General features: G+C 45.2%; 1 protein-coding gene across 1 annotated transcript; it reads right to left on the reverse strand.

Annotated features, from left to right (window-relative positions):
- Positions 1-1,338: 1,338 nt before the first annotated feature.
- Positions 1,339-5,890, reverse strand: LOC124654118 (L-galactono-1,4-lactone dehydrogenase 2, mitochondrial-like). The gene is made up of 6 exons (XM_047193148.1): positions 5,252-5,890; positions 4,917-5,167; positions 4,638-4,820; positions 3,582-3,984; positions 2,215-2,355; positions 1,339-1,991 (listed from the first exon to the last, which is right to left on the reverse strand). Exons 1-6 carry the CDS (start codon positions 5,855-5,857, stop codon positions 1,821-1,823), a joined length of 1,755 nt encoding a protein of 584 aa, XP_047049104.1. The 5' UTR covers positions 5,858-5,890; the 3' UTR covers positions 1,339-1,820.
- Between the last annotated feature and the right edge of the window lie 10,676 nt (positions 5,891-16,566).

Here is a 16,566-nt window from a genome sequence, read left to right on the forward strand (position 1 = left end):
TCATATGGTGCAGCTTGTTCGCTCAGAGGGACCGGATGCTTTCGCTCATCCTCGATAATCATGTTGTGTAAGCACACACAACAGTTCATCACTTCCCACAGCTGATCTTTCGACCAAGTCAAAGCGGGGAACCGGACTACAGCAAATCTCTGCTGCAGGACACCAAATGCACGCTCGACATCCTTTCGGCAAGCTTCTTGTTCCTTGGCAAACTGCTGCTCCTTCGGAAGCCACCGTGCACTTTTGGAGGGCGGGAAACCCTGCCATGCCGGTGCAATCCAACTTGCATCTGAAATAGGAGTCGTACTCTCGAAGGGCATACACAATTTTCAGGAAGAGCTTCCGGCTCGTCCTGAAACGACGCCTGAAAATAGCCTCACCGTGCAATGGATCGTCGGCGAAGTAGTCGGCGTAGAGCATGCAGTACCCCTCCATTCGCTACCTAGGCTTGCACTTCCGGCGACCTGGTGCCGACCCACCACGGCGACCAATGATAGATTCGGCGTACAAGCCGGACAGGCAAGCAAGGATGAGGAGGTGCTCCTCGTCTTGGGCGGCGACAGCCGTTTCTTCTTCAAGAAGCTCGGCGAACATCTGCTCCTCCTTCTCGTCGGAGTCCATGTCCGGCCAAGCAGTTGGACGAACACCTGCCGGGCGTGTCGACGAGGAGCGACGCGAGGGAGCTGCCCGGCGGCGGAAAATGGGCAGAGGGTACGACGGGCGGCGGAATATAGGCTGCTGGGTGGAGGAACGGCGGAGTTGGAGCAACCCGCCAGCGGATTGGCGAGGGGTGGTGTCGGCGGCGAGAGAGCAAAGGGAGGGGAGGTGGGATTTTTGTCGACAAAGTGGTGGGGTTCGTCTGTTCTCTCGCCGACAGAGCGGGCCCGTCCCCGCTTTTCTCTCGTCCGGAGTCCCGAGCGCTCCCCGGGGGGGGGAGGGGGGCGGGGATGGCCTGGGCTCTCCGAACGGATGAAAGGCCTAATCCGGACGAAATCGAGAAGCCGGGACGTGACTGGGCCGTTTTCGTCCATCCGGATGAAAAAAAGGCGTCTGGGGGCCTTGTCGGGGAGACGGCTGGAGATGCTCTAACTCCCCATAACAATATTGTAGATTACTTTCAAGAAAAAATATATGCATAGGATTTCCAAGTTCACAATGGATGTTCAGTACATCACTGAAGATGGATAATGATATTGGATTCAAGAGTTTGAATTTGAAGTTCAAACCATCACTTACTTGTAGATGGAGTGATACAGTATAATTGCTACAGTACTTGTAAAGTGTGAGATCACTACAATTGCATAACAAATGTGCACCTTGCTATCTCGATATTTTTTTTATCCATGGCAGCTTACAAAATAGCGGTGCTCAGTATGGTTCCACAATCACAAGTTTACAACTGAACCTTGACTCCAATCAATTTGTTCTTCCTTTCATAATTTATTTCAACTGCTAAATTTTTATCAGCATTGCACTTGGTACAACAATGGATGACAGTATCTTAAGAAGCACAGGTTCATCAGCCTGAATCAAGGAAATAAGCCTCCAGCGACAAGCGCTTCACCATGGGAACGGAAAGACTATCTCTAGTTCTCTACCAACAGAGCAAGTTCTACAAAGAAATTAACTCTGCAGCAAGCGTGCATAGTCATGTAAACCACCGACGGAGCAGAATGCCAGTTTCTAGTTTTGATCAAGTATCAACGACATAATCGAACTTGGAAGAGTACATTCCTCCATGGGGCAAAAAAAAGCTACATATTACATTTCTCCAGGAGGGAAAGTGTTTTGCCTTCGGCATGTCATTAGTCAAAACACCTTTACTTTGCATGTTGGACAGTCCGCGTCCCTGGGAACATCTTGTCTAGCTTCACACTTGAGAGAACCTTGTTAGGGTCCAGCTCCATGCGTGTCTTGTTATACATGTCAACAGGGAAACGCTTCCGCAACCTAACCTGCAGTTCAGCAAGTTCATCCTTGTCCTTTGGAACCTACGGAGAGGAATCGGTAAGTATTAATTCAGAGGTAGACTATATTGTTAATAAATAATGCAAGATAGTTGAGCGAGCCACTGCTATGCCTGCAAGAGAAAAGATCATTCTCTTGAAATTAACAAGTATGATGCTAATCTTCCACCATGTCAGCAGCAAAGCTTACTAACAAACACCGAATGGTAGGTGCATACATCTTGATGGTGCTAGTAAAAGTTGGTACCTCAATTTTGGCCCAGTGTTCATATGCAGAATAATCATCCCAGAGACTAGTTTGTGTCAGACTTCTGTAGTTGAAGAACTCCTCGGTAATGTCCTTCCTTTGGCGAGGGTCCGATGTTGGTAAATACATTATTATACCAACCTGTATTGCATAACCACACAGTAACTTTTTTAAGAGGATTAACAAAGGATGCTCTTAACTAAAAGTTGCAACATGGTAAAAACTGCACACAAGACCTTGTTACATTGTTAAAAACTGAATAAAAATAATGCGGCTAAAGTGCCTACAGAAGTGCACCAAGTCTTGCAAGAACGTGGTAAAGCCTCTGAAAATTAATCACAGAAGTTTGAGATCCAGAGCAGTTAAGTTTTATGAACTGACAGTGTTCTATAATGCACTCCTTTCAGGTTGATTGTAATTCATATCCCAGAATATGGGAAGCGTTTTGAATTTTGCCACATCATCTAAACTGAAAAGTACTTCATTTTAAGCAACGATTTATTTTTTTAGTAAAAATAATAATAATACAGCAGACTGACGTAACTGAAACGAACACAAATAAAATAGGATGAAACAAAGCTTTTCCCATGACGTTATTGCTGAATATGTCACCAATAGATTACAAGTAATAATGATTTATGTAGGTATGGATGCTATCTGTAAGTACACATGACATAAAAATGTTGAGAGTAGCAATGTACTTCATCAGCTTGTGAACTATCAAACGCCACTTTGAACTGAGTTATACAAGAACATGTCCTCTAAAATTGGGATAAATACTGCAAATGCATCAAAAATCATGTATGAAGTTATAATTATCAAAATCTTAGTTTACTTGTTCTTTTTTTTTCTGACTCCTTGTTTTGGTTTTCTTATGTTTCCGTTGGGTTTCACATCTAGCCTACCCCAACTAGCTTGGGAGAAAGGCTTTGGTGAGTTGGCGTTGTTGTTGTTATTGTTATTGTTATTGAAGTTCTAAAATAACCAAGAGATGTACCAAATATAGAATAGGGCATGTTCTATATCTCTACAAAACTTACGATAAAACAGAAATCTTATTGGACAGGAAAAAAAATCTCAGGGAATGGATATGACACATTGTTCAGAAACTCAGTAGTATTTGCCTTGATGGTATCATGCAAATCTGAATGAGTTTGATCTAAAAAGTTCCCCCTGAGTCTGGTATAACTATAGAATTTTGTAACTCACATGTCTGATTCTCTACCCATTTAACCAGATATCTGCCCATTTATAGGACAAGTAGAAAATAATTAGTATGCGTACAAAAGAACTCTAGGTGGATGACAGAACTAATAACGTTGATTTTAACACAACAACAACACAAAGTTACAGAAGAACGGGGTTACCCATGAAAATATTTCATCTTCTTCTGAGCTTGATGCTGGGCTCATGGGACTCCTGCTGCGGGCAGTCCAACGCTGCTCAATTGGTGCAGGCGCAGGTATATCTTCCTTCTCAATCAACTGTAGCAATTCCTCCATATAATCTAGATCCTTCATACTTGGTTTCGCTAGAGTTCCAGTAGGGAAGCAGGTTTCAGACACCCACTGCTGACCACCACAGTCAAAACCTAGTATTTCATCACTCCAGCCCATGCGATATCCCTCAGATTTCTTCCAGTATTCAGCTTCTGCTTTATTAATCCTTATCACATGATCTTTATCCAGAGGATCAAGGGCAAGCAGTTGATCTCTCAATTCAGTAAATGATAGTTGATCAATCGCTGGGTCTTTACTTTCTGCTTCAGTTCTGAAAAGTATCTACAAAGTGGCATAAGCTAGAAACAAAAACAAAAGAAAATTTCACTATTGCTGAGTAAAGCTAGAAAATTTAGTGCAAAATAATACAAATTAGTTCATTTGAGTAGATCTACAAGTGGTCCAACATCTTCTTATTATTTTTCTTGGCTGGGCCCACCTCCAATTTGAGATTACGTATCGTTTCAAGTTACAACAATGTTTCACTAGCAGGCACAAAAAGTCCCACCCAACACTTGCCTAAATTATGACGTACCAACTCTTCCTACAAATATGACGGCACCCCCATGCCTTTCTGTACTAGCCTCCAGAGTGACAAGGGAAGGTGGAGAGGTCAAACTCACAAATAAACGTGTAGGAGCAAGTTAAAGACACAATGGTCACCAGAGTAAAATCACTTGTTCCTATCAGTTCAGTTTCTAACCAAGGAAATATTTAGTTGATTCATTTGGGTACAAAATAATATATCTGCATAAGAGCAGAATATCCAAATGAAGTTTGCTAGTGGTCAAGTGTGACATAGAAAAGTGCATGTGCAAATGTGCTCTCCTGTTAACCTAGAAATGATTACGATGCAGTTTGCATACAGAAAACCATGGAAATGTTGCAATTCCTAGTAGCAAACCATTAGCCATGTGTTCGCACCTATATTTCTTGAGTGACTCTCGATAAAGGTCACGGACATGCTGAAGGGCTTCATCTTTTCCATATTTTGATGTCAACTTTGGAGTTTTCCTTTTTGAAGGAGGATTACATTGGACAACAACAACTGTATCAGTATATGGAATCCACAAGTACTTGATATGTTTGTTTTCAGACAGCCATTTCCTGAAAAGGGCAGGGAAGCAGGGAAGTTAGAAATTCCTCCAGTAAAGGATGCTAAAACTGTACAGAGTAATCAACTGAGACGGCGTGTAATATTACTTGTGGTTTTTCTTGATCTCGTCTGCATTAGAAACAAATGTATGTTCAACAAGTTGGTGCCTTTCTACACACTGCAGAGTAACTTCTGCAACGACTCCTAGGCCACCAAGTCCACAGCGGGCAAGATAAAACAAGTCGGGATCTTTCTCCCTTGATAACTCCAATGTCCCTTTGGCAGGAGTAACGAGTTTCATGCTAATAACCTGCTCATCAATTGGAGGCAATCCTGCCCCGGTGCCATGGGCACCAACCTGTACGCAATCAAGAATAAAAGTTCACCGACACAGCTCCTTGCGTGGACAAAAAAAAATTGATTCTCTCAGTAGAGCTCATACCTGGATGATGCCGCCGACCTGCTGCTCCCGGATGGAGGCGAAGTTCTGCAGCGTGAGGCCATGCTCCCGGAGCGCATCGACGAGCTCGGCGACGCGTATCCCCGCCTGCACCGTGACGGTCTTCTTCTTGGCGTCGACGTGGAGCACCTTGTCCATGAGCGCGATGTTGACCATGCCGGCCCGGGAGAGGCCGAGGCCGTTGGGGGAGAGCCCGGAGCCGACGGGCCTGAGCCTGCGGCGCTCCCTGTGGGCGGTGGCGAGGGCGTCCTCGAGGGCCGGGATGGAGTCGGGCTGGAGGAGGACGCGGGTGTGGGCCTCGTGCGTGCCGCTCCAGTTGGAGACGGTGTGGAGGTCGTCGGGGAGGGGCGCGTACTTGAAGGGGACGGCCTTCTTGTGGAGCGCGTCGGCCGGGAAGGGGAAGGAGTAGTAGGTGGCGGCGCCGCAGCCGAGGACGAGCAGCGCGTAGCCGGCGTACTTGCGGAGGTCGGCGTCGGAGGAGGGGAGCGGGGAGGAGGAGGAGAGGGCGCGGATGAGTTGGAGGTGGTGGTGGGGGTGGGAGGGGGGGGGGGCGCGGCGGAGGAGGCGGGAGAGGAGGAGGTGCCGCATCGTCGGGAGTGGGGAGCTTGGCCGGAAAGAATGGCGACGGGGGCGGCCACCGCACCAGATCGAGATGGGTTTTAATTCCCGTTCCGTCAGAGAACGGGGGTTTTCGGTGCGGTAGTTCGGCCGCTCCAGATCAGGAGCTCGCCTCGCCTGGGCGTTCGGCAAGCAGCTCCAGATTGTGTTTTTTTTCTTCTAACGGGCCGGCCTGCTTCACAGCTCCTGCTGGGCTAGACTAATAGGCCCAAGTTGTAACAGTTTCTTTCTATATTGTGCTCCAGCTAGCAATTCTGCTCCCCTAAAGAAAATTGGAGATTTTTTTTAGAGAAAAAAATGGAGATTTAATACAAAGTTAGTAGTATAACAATTCTGAAAAAAAATTTGCCATGGATATGGCACTGTACCACTAGGTTTTGTTCTCCTGTCAATCGATCTGGCAGCGAGTCCTAACTTCAACAGATTTCAAGATCGTCTTATGGTTCGGACCCTCCTAGAGGTGGGACACGATCTGTTCTCTGACTCGATTCTTTAAATTACAGTTAGGGCTAGGGCTTCGATCCTTTGGGCTCTTGACCTGCGGTGGCACACCAACGGCGGAGAAGGCGTTGGGGGATGCTGGAGTGGCAAGGGCACGCCAAAGTCGACGAGATCGGTTCTATGTTCGAAATGTTAGACTTGAAGGATGACAAATTTGTCAACTTGGTAATATTAGGTGATGATTTGGTGAATTAAAAGGGCACCAGATGGCTTGCGGTAGCCAGTCTTAGTTGTCTTGAGAATTTTAGACATGAAGCTTTCTTCCAACAGATGGTATACACATGTAATTTTGCTAGATAGTGATTAAGATCCATGCTTTGGGGGGAAATGGATTTATTATCCGCTGCTTTTTTTGAGAGAGAATGTCGCGACTTCGTTAATTATGAAACATCTTTACACGGTACATCCCGAATGCACTATTGGATAACATCAACCAAAATATTAAAAATTGAAGGTTCACTAGTACCCCCTCTGTTCCGGAATATAAGATGGTAAGGAATTTTCCGACAACTCCCGAAAGTGGTTTAAAGTTACCCTGATCACATTCCGACCAAAATGAAGAAACATGTAGAGACACCTGATGTGAGCCATTTCATATCACCCACAACAGAACCCAACCCACAGAGGACCAATCTATTTCCAAAGAAATAATAGCATGTTGGATCATGGAGAGGCAGTAAATAATACGCAGTATCGGTGAAAAGCCGTTGTCCCTAGTAAGAGCAACTCTAACAAATCCCTTAACTGGTAAACCCCGTAGAACATTTGCTATTTTTTGGATTTGCATGAAAAGGGGTTCATTTCAGATCCAGTAAACTAGACTGATCCTTAAAATTAAGGCACCCTTTAAAACGACAAGCTCTTCCGTCACGTGGTGGAGCTGGGTCGAGCATGCGTCCAGGAGAGAAGGCGGGCGGGGTAGGGCAACGTCGATGCGGAATGCGCCTCCACTAGAGCTCGAGGGGTGCGGGGGAAGCTAACGTGGGGAGGCCGGCCGGCAAGGAGTGTAGCCACCGAAGCTCGAGGAGTGCGGGGGAGGCCGGTGCAAGGCAAGAAGCTCCTCCATGTGGCAAGGCGGTGGAGACGCGGGGCCGCGACAGCTGTAGAGATGGTGAAAGACCAAGGATGTCGCCCAAAGGGGGTTGAATAGGCGGTTTCAAAAACTTCTATGTTGGAGGCTTGATCAAGTGCGGAATAAAACTAATGTTTAACTTGACAAGCACAAAGCCTATAAATTAGGGTTTGCCTATATGCAGCAAAAACCTATATTAAACAAGATAAGAAACAAGGTGATAGCAAGATATAGAATATCAAGCACGATGGATATCACAAAGTAAGTGCATAAGTAAAGGAGCTCAGGTTAAGGAGTAACTGAGGCACGCGAAGACGACGATGTATCCCTGAGTTCACACCCTTGTGACTGCTACTCTCGGATGGAGCGGTGTGGAGGCACAAGGCACTTCAAATGCAACAAATGGCGCACCGTATTTTCCTCGAGCCTTCCCACCAAAAGAGAAATCCTCGATCCACTAAGGGATCCTTGAGGGTGGTCATAGAACCTGTACAAGCTCGGGGCGAGCTCCACAAATTAATTGGAGGCTCCCAAGTAAACTTCACAAAAGTCACAAGCTTGAGGCAAACTCCATGACAATTGGAGGCTCCCAAGTAATTTCCACTAAGGCCACACCGCCATGCAAGGGTTTGAGCTCTCTACGAGAGCGATGCAATCAAGTTAATCATTCGAGAGCGCTCTTGATAGTACGTCCAACTATCCAAAAAACTGACCTCCCAACAACAACAAGAGACCGCTAAAATAGAAATCCTATCAAAAACAAACCTTAACCTTGCACATTTCACTTGAGCTAGATGAAGAAGATCTTGACTGCTTCAAGATGAAATGTCTTTCTTGTTTGTGCTTCCCTTGATGAAGTCTTTCAGATTGCTCCCCCATAATACACTATGGGAGTGCTTCTTCTTTGGCATATCTTCATGTATCCATGACCACCATTTGGATGGCAAGCTCCATCTTCATCCACCTTGTTGAATGCACGTCACCGTCTTCCTCCATCTTTTTCAATGTACATCATTTCTTCTTTCTTCATATTGTTGATGTCTTGAAGATGCGCATGACATCTCTCACTCCGTCTTCTTCTTCTTCAAGACATACTTGTCACTTGATATTCATAATTTGGACCCACGAATCCAACTGATGGTTCAAGCATTGCCTATGGACAAAACCTGTAAGAGAAAATCAATGCAAGCATTAATCCATAGGGATTGTCATCAATTACCAAAACCGCACATGGGGCTACATGCGCTTTCGGTCGGTGTCTGGGTCCAAGGAAGGGAAGGGCGGGCATGGAGCTATCTAAACTGGCCGAGAAGACACTCATAGGGAGGAAGAAGGAGACTAGAAGGTGGGGGAAAATAGGACAAAGTGGCAGAATCTTTTTAATTTGAGATTTACTGTTTCTAGTAGGGGAAGGCAATAGTTTGCACCTTTTAGTGTTTTTCAGCGTCCCTTATACGGTTTTAAAGGCCGAACATATAAGAGATCTGTTAGAGTTGATCTAATCGTTAGTGTCTGCCGAATAGCAATAGCTTCAACCAATTCCAGGGATAGGATACCATTGATTGATGCCCTCATTGCAAGTCGGATTGAGAGTGCCTGCATGGTCCCACATGACTTCTCCCAAACCATCCAATGTTCATCCTTAAAAATTGTAGCATCCACATTCAGAAAAATCTTCCTAGCTGGCGGCGGAATCCAATGTGAGTTAGTTGCGGACCCACACCTGATAAGCTTCGAGGTTTTGAAGCAGTGTAAAAAAATACCTTGCCCATTTATAGCCTCATTTCGAGCTTCCCATATATGTCAACATGAGACCACCAAAGTAAGTATCCTGGAAAGGAAAACACTTGGGCAAGAAATCAAAGTTCCATGGTCTGATGTTAGAAAAGGACTTAGCGAGTTGAAAAGGTAACTGTTGAACCCTAGATGTCGAGGCAAATGGTCATGATAGGAATAGGTGCTCGGCACGATCAGACTATCTACATAAAGTACATCGATCATCTCCCGGATTACAAAGGTGTTGAAGCTGGAATCCCATTAGTACGTAGTTATATGATCCATCCACCAGATATCTATCTTCATTTTACCTGCTGATGACCTGATTGCCCCCAACATTCCCAATTCTTCTCTTGGCTCACAAGTCACATGACCTGAGTTGCCTACTAATTCTTTGCACTTCTCATGGAGAAGGAGTTGGTTCTTGCCAGATTATACACATACCTTATAGTGTAGATACTGAATTTATCATTTGGCCATGCTGCAAAGTCTTCGCCCCATGTCTTATTGGGATCTCCTGGATCACGTGCGCCATCTCCTCTAAGAAGAAAACATGGATTGTGTCTGATACCTCAAAAACGTATTTGTGTATTTGGAAGTTTATTATGTTAATATCCATGATATTTGTAACATTTATGAAGTTACAACCACTGTTTTATTGATTTATAGGACATCCCTCGAAATCCATATATCTTTGAAGCTAACTATGTAAGAAAGCTACTTTTTTAGGAACCTTGCAAAGCCCAATTAATTCAGGAAAAATAGTGTGTCAATAATTTTTGCAAAACATAGGGTACTAGACAAAGCCATAGATATGGACTCAAATGAGGAGATCTGGAGCACCTATGGTGTGACGCCAAAGCCAATCACGCCATGGTGGGTCCCCTTCCCTTGTTCGTTCGATCAACATGAATCTTGCGTTGTCGGGTTTATTTTAACCTAAAATCGACTATATATATCTTTGTTTAGGACTTATGTAAATAGAGAGGGAATCACGAGGCCAAACACATAAATAGAGACGGGAGGCCTTCAACGAATATTGAACAGTAATGTCATTGGAGCCTCTCCTAAATGCATCTCCAACCTCTCTAACGTCTTCATCATCACCTCTATGATAAGGTGGAGTAATCCACTCATGACTATGAGTTCGTGGTAGTAGCTTGATCATCTCTCTCTATGTGATTACATGTTCAGAACCATATGAGGTTTCCTACTTGGTTATGGTCATATATGTATATACCCATGATCATGGGTGTTTTGTTATGAGACAGGTTATGTTATGCAAAGTTCAATACGCCTTTGATGTATTTGTAGACGCATATTATTACCATATTCTTGCATGCATTTTGATCAAAGTAGTATGCTGGGGAGAGTGAGGGGGCATGTGTATTAGATAGAGCAAAACTTGTAGTAAGTCGTGATAGTGACAAAAATGGTCAAATAGAATTTTTACCTTTCTCGTGTTACCACGCTAGGGATAAAGGAAAGACACTGTGCTGAACTACTCAATGAGAGAAAGAGTGGTCTTGTGGTTTCAATCATGCACACGGGTTCTTTCAACATCATGTCATCTTACATAGGGCAATGCTCTTTTTAACTAATCCTTTGTTTTGTAAAATAAGGCATGTAATTTTTTTCAAAGTCAAACAATGTAAACTCTGACCAAGACTTCAGAAAAAGGTATCAATATATATCATGCCAAATCAATATCACTAGATACATCATGACATACATTTTCATATTATATTTATGGGCTTTCTATTTTCGTGCCCTCGGGTCCTTAGTTGTACTCAGTTTTCCCCAGCTCCTTAGTTTTTCCTCAGTTTTCTCCAAGCCCTTGTCTAAAACCCGCAGAAAGAGCTCGGACGGTAGGATTCCCGTTTAGTTGACCGTTTCGTGCTGACGTGTGGGACCGTGTTATGTGGGACCGCGTCGCGTGAGGCTGGTAGAAAGGGACCGCGTGGGACATGACGAGAACGCGTTTGGTTGTACGTGAGCAGGAGCTGGGTATTGTCTCTCTCGGCACGAATTGGCATCCCTTTTTAAGAGCACCTTTTTCCCCTCTCTCTGTAACAGTTCTCTCTTTTCACCAAATTAGTATCAAATATAGAGAAGCTTATATTTCTGTCTTTTTCTTCAATGATTGTTGCCTTTTGGCCCTCTTTTTTGCCCAATATGGTAACAAATCTAGTAGCAAATCTAGAAGCTAGTATATGATAAATTCACAGCAGCATAATAAATCACGAAAACTAAGTATAATACATAAACTACATACAGCAGCCAAAAGCAACCAATAATGATGATAATGTTCACGACAAACTAAGCTGAAAATGATACAAGACGCAATGTATGGCATACATGAAGACTAGGATACCCCATGATGAATGAATTTGTTCTTTATTCAACATATATTCTTCGTTGCTCCATTCCTGTATCTGAATGAAATATTCATTGAACTCCTTCCGTCTGCAGTCTGCAGCCAATACATCCTCCAAACGGTATGGCCTTTGTTCATTTCTCAGACTATAGTTTCCTAATCAATCCACACGTAGTGGCCACTCATCCCAGGTCTTTATATCATCAAAGTCCTCTCTGATATAACCCAAATCCGTGTAGTAGATCTAGCCAGGTCGAAGTATCGGGTGCACTCTGGTGTCGACGGAGATACACCGGATATAATGGATGAAGAAGGCACGACTACCAATGTTACTGACGGCATGGAGAGAGCGGCTCGCAATGTCTACACGGTACACCAAATGGTGGTTGACCTTCCTCCACATGCATGTTGTCCAACAACACAAGCAGCAGATCACCATTCGACTTCACAAGGTAGAACTTGTCATTTCCAAGTTATGGAAATGAAAATAGTGTCTCCATGTTGACAGGTGTCGCACGCTGCTCCAATCTGGACATTGTTGGTGCACACTAATTTTCCGAACTCAAAATTGTCCACAGCTATTGCATACAATTCACCATTGAACGGGGTAATGCAACGCAGAGCATGGTGCTCGATCGAAAATCTTCCTTTTCCCCAATCTTCATCTATACCCTTAGTTGGAGTGCTCTTATCGACCCAAGAAATTTCCGTCGGGTAATCTGTGGAAACGAAGACCATAGTCGGGGACTTCATTACAACGACTGACTCCAGAAAAACAGATGGTATCTGCGCCTCAAACATAGTGTTCAATGTCTTTGTGAGTGGGTTCAGAAATCGTATCTTGTGCGGCTGGTTCTTCTGGGCAAGCACGATTACGCCACGGCAAAAGCCGACGAAGTAGTATCTAAAATATATTGATGAAGATAACATTCAGCACTAAGATGTTTACGATTGAAAATAAAAATAGATTAACTCTATAGATCTGGAGGAATTTGAACCTTGCATGAACTTTCGTTAGATCGATGGTGATGTAGCGGGATGTGCGGAGGTGGAGGAAGGTGAAGTCAGCGGCGCGTGGAAGGGCGTGTTCTACCATGATCCATTTGTGCAGGTGCACGTCGGGCTCAGGTAAACCTGAGCGCCAATTTCCACAAACTTGCCTCAAAGCAGAGTAGGTGTCCACGTACTCCTCTTTTGCCAGTAAGCAGTCGCCGATCTTGTGAAGTGGTCTGTTAGCCGTGAGAGAGGCCCAGTTCACGGAGGCGCCGCGCTTGGATGCGCCGCCCTCGGAGGCGACGGGCTCGACGGCGATGGCCTCGGATGCGACGGACTCGGCGGCGATGGGCTCGGATGCGACGGGCTCGGAGGCGATGGGCTCGGAGGCGACGGGATCAGAGGCGACGGGGGCTCAGGGGCGAAGGCCACTGGCGCATTCTTCTTCTCCATCGTCGGCAGGGGAGCGCGCATAGGGTGGTTGGGGTTTTTTCCTTCGATTTGGAGAAGTTGATGGGACGTGAGAGGCGTGGTTGCGTGCGTGAGGGAGAGAGGGGCTTTGTACAGGCAAGGTGACGGTTGGTCTCGGCAATTCCAAAAAACTAGACGTTTGGTCTCAACACGCGCACCGCCTAACCGCTACGCACCGCGACACGCGTCCGCGGTTACGTGTACTCAGTTCTATCCTAGAGTCTTGTGGTGACCCAGCATACCACTGCATGGTGTAGTATGCAAGTCTGATATAACACCAATGAAACACCGTTCCACTAGTATTATATCGCTCAGAGTGGTACAACAGAAACATATGCGGGTCCAAGGCATGTCTATAGAATTACACACAGACTCTGTTGCATAAGATCATCATAGCCTCCTACTTTACAATGAGGTAAAACTGCAAATAAACTCCAGAAGAACGATTCGTAGTCTAAACCTATCACGAACTCTATTTGTAGAGTATTTATCTAGCTACAGAGGCTATGAATAGATTCTAGCTAAATAGGAGCTAGGTTTAGGAAGCTAGTTCCTTTCTATTGCTAATCTAGGTTTCTCCTTGTTGGGTGTGGTACTGACTCCTCTGACAGGGTTCTGTCTCTTGAAGTAGTTGTTGACTTCTCGGCCTTTGAGTTGCACTGCAGATCCTCCTTCGATGCCTCCATATCTAAGCAGGGGATTTAAGAGTGGGATGAGTACGAGCGTACTCAACAAGTTCATTATAGGAAAGAGGTGTTTAATGCACTAGCTACGTGTAGGGATTCGTTGCATAGAAAACAAAAAAATTCCTACCGCGAGAACGCAATCCAAGCCAAGATGCAATCTAGAAGACGGGAGCAACGAGGAGATGATCGAGACTCACCCTTGAAGATTTCCAAAGCCTACAAGATGAGGCTCTTGTTGCTGCGGTAGACGATCACTTGCCGCTTGCAAAAGCGCGTAGAAGATCTTGATCATGGTGCCACGATCGGGCAGCACCTCCGTGCTCGGTCACACGTTCGGTGTTGATGAAGACGACGTCCTTCTCCCTGTTCCAGCGGGCAGCGGAAGTAGTAGCTCCTCCTTGAATCCGGCAGCACGACGGCGTGGTGGTGGTGGCGATGGAGATCTCCGGCGGAGCTTCGCTAAGCTTTGCGGGAGAGGGGGAGGAGAGGGGCGGCTAGGGTTTGGGGAGAGGGGGTGGCCGGCCTCTATGGGGTGCGGCCAGCTTGGTGGCTTGTGGTGGCCGGCCCCCTTCCCTATGCCCCTCATTATATAGGTGGATCCCCAAGTGTTGGACTACAAGTCTTCGAATAAGACCCCAACCCAAAACCTTCCATGTTGTAGGGAAACCTACCCAAGGTGGGATTCCCACCTCAAGTGGGACTCCCACCCTTCCATGGGAGGGGGGTGGTCGGCCACCCTTGGTGGAGTCCACCTGGGACTCCACCCCTCTAGGGTTGGCCGGCCATGGGAGGTGGAGTCCCTTCGGGACTCTGCCTTCCAAAGTGATTTCTTCCGGACTTTTCTAGAACCTTCTAGAACCTTCCATAAATGCACCTGGATCATTTCCAAACTTGGAATATGACTTCCTATATATGAATCTTATTCTCCGGACCATTTCGAACTCCTCGTGATGTCCGGGATCCCATCCGAGACTTCGAACAATACTTCGAACTCCATTCCATATTCAAGTTCTACTATTACAACATCAAACCTTAAGTGTGTCACCCTACGGTTCGTGAACTATGTAGACATGGTTGAGAACTCTCTCCGACCAATAACCAATAGCGGGATCTGGAGATCCATAATGGCTCCCACATATTCAACGATGACTTAGTGATCGAATGAACCATTCACATACGATACCAATTCCCTTTGTCACGCGATATTTTACTTGTCCGAGGTTTGATCATCGGTATCACTCTATACCTTGTTCAACCTCATCTCCGGACAAGTACTCTTTACTCGTACCGTGGTATGTGGTCTCTTATGAACTTATTCATATGCTTGCAAGACATTAGACGACATTCCACCGAGAGGGCCCAGAGTATATCTATCCGTCATCGGGATGGACAAATCCCACTATTGATCCATATGCCTCAACTCATACTTTCCGGATACTTAATCCCACCTTTATAACCACCCATTTACGCAGAGTGGCGTTTGATGTAATCAAAGTACCTTTCCAAGTATAAGTGATTTACATGATCTCATGGTCGAAAGGACTAGGTAACTATGTATCGAAAGCTTATAGCAAATAACTTAATGACGTGATCTTATGCTACGCTTAATTGGGTGTGTCCATTACATCATTCATATAATGATATAACCTTGTTATTAATAACATCCAATGTTCATGATTATGAAACTAATCATCTATTAATCAACAAGCTAGTTAAGAGGCTTACTAGGGACTTATTGTTTGTTTACATAACACACATGTATCAATGTTTCGGTTAATACAATTATAGCATGGTATATAAACATTTATCATAAACATAAAGATATATAATAACCAATTTTATTATTGCCTCTTGGGCATATCTCCAACACTACGGCATTAGACCAGAAAGTCTAATACCAATGCAGGTTTACATAATCATTTCTTCAAAAGGTTGCTTTTATTCAGAACAACTATGTCCGTCAGCCTTCACCGGTTTACTAGAACTTCATGGAGTTCCTTTCCGGCAACGTTCGCAGTTCCATATCCCGGAACAGGGAGTGCCAGGTCACGATTCATTACACTCTGCAGAGGTGTGTTGCTTTACCCATAAGAGATCTTAACCTTGGTGCCAACCGGGCATATTCCCCGTCCACACTTCCTTTGGTGTGAGGCCCGGTATAAGGTCATAGCCAATCATATTCCTCCGCTACCTCGCACACCCACCCTTTGTTGCATACCCCGACCCTGGGTCCTCGCCGGTCCCATTATTCCCATATTAGGGTGTGATGCGTGCAATTAACACACGTCCGTTGGGAACCCCAAGAGGAAGGTGTGATGCAGACAGTAGCAAGTTTTCCCTCAGAAAGAAACCAAGGTTTATCGAACCAGGAGGAGCCAAGAAGCACGTTGAAGGTTGATGGCGGCGAAGTATAGTGCGGCGCAACACCGGGATTCCGGCGCCAACGTGGAACCTGCACAACACAACCAAAGTACTTTGCCCCAACGAAACAGTGAGGTTGTCAATCTCACCGGCTTGCTGTAACAAGGGATTAACCGTATTGTGTGGAAGATGATTTTTTGCGAAGAACAGTAAAGAACAAGTATTGCAGTAGATTGTATTTAATGTAAAAGAATGGACCGGGGTCCACAGTTCACTAGAGGTGTCTCTCCCATAAGATAAATAGCATGTTGGGTGAACAAATTACAGTCGGGCAATTGACAAATAGAGAGAGCATGACAATGCACATACATGATATGATAAGTATAGTGAGATTTAATTGGGCATTACGACAAAGTACATAGACCGCTATCCAAGCATGCAT

Source organism: Lolium rigidum, chromosome 5, assembly GCF_022539505.1.
Source record: "Lolium rigidum isolate FL_2022 chromosome 5, APGP_CSIRO_Lrig_0.1, whole genome shotgun sequence".
Classification (NCBI taxonomy): domain Eukaryota; kingdom Viridiplantae; phylum Streptophyta; class Magnoliopsida; order Poales; family Poaceae; genus Lolium; species Lolium rigidum.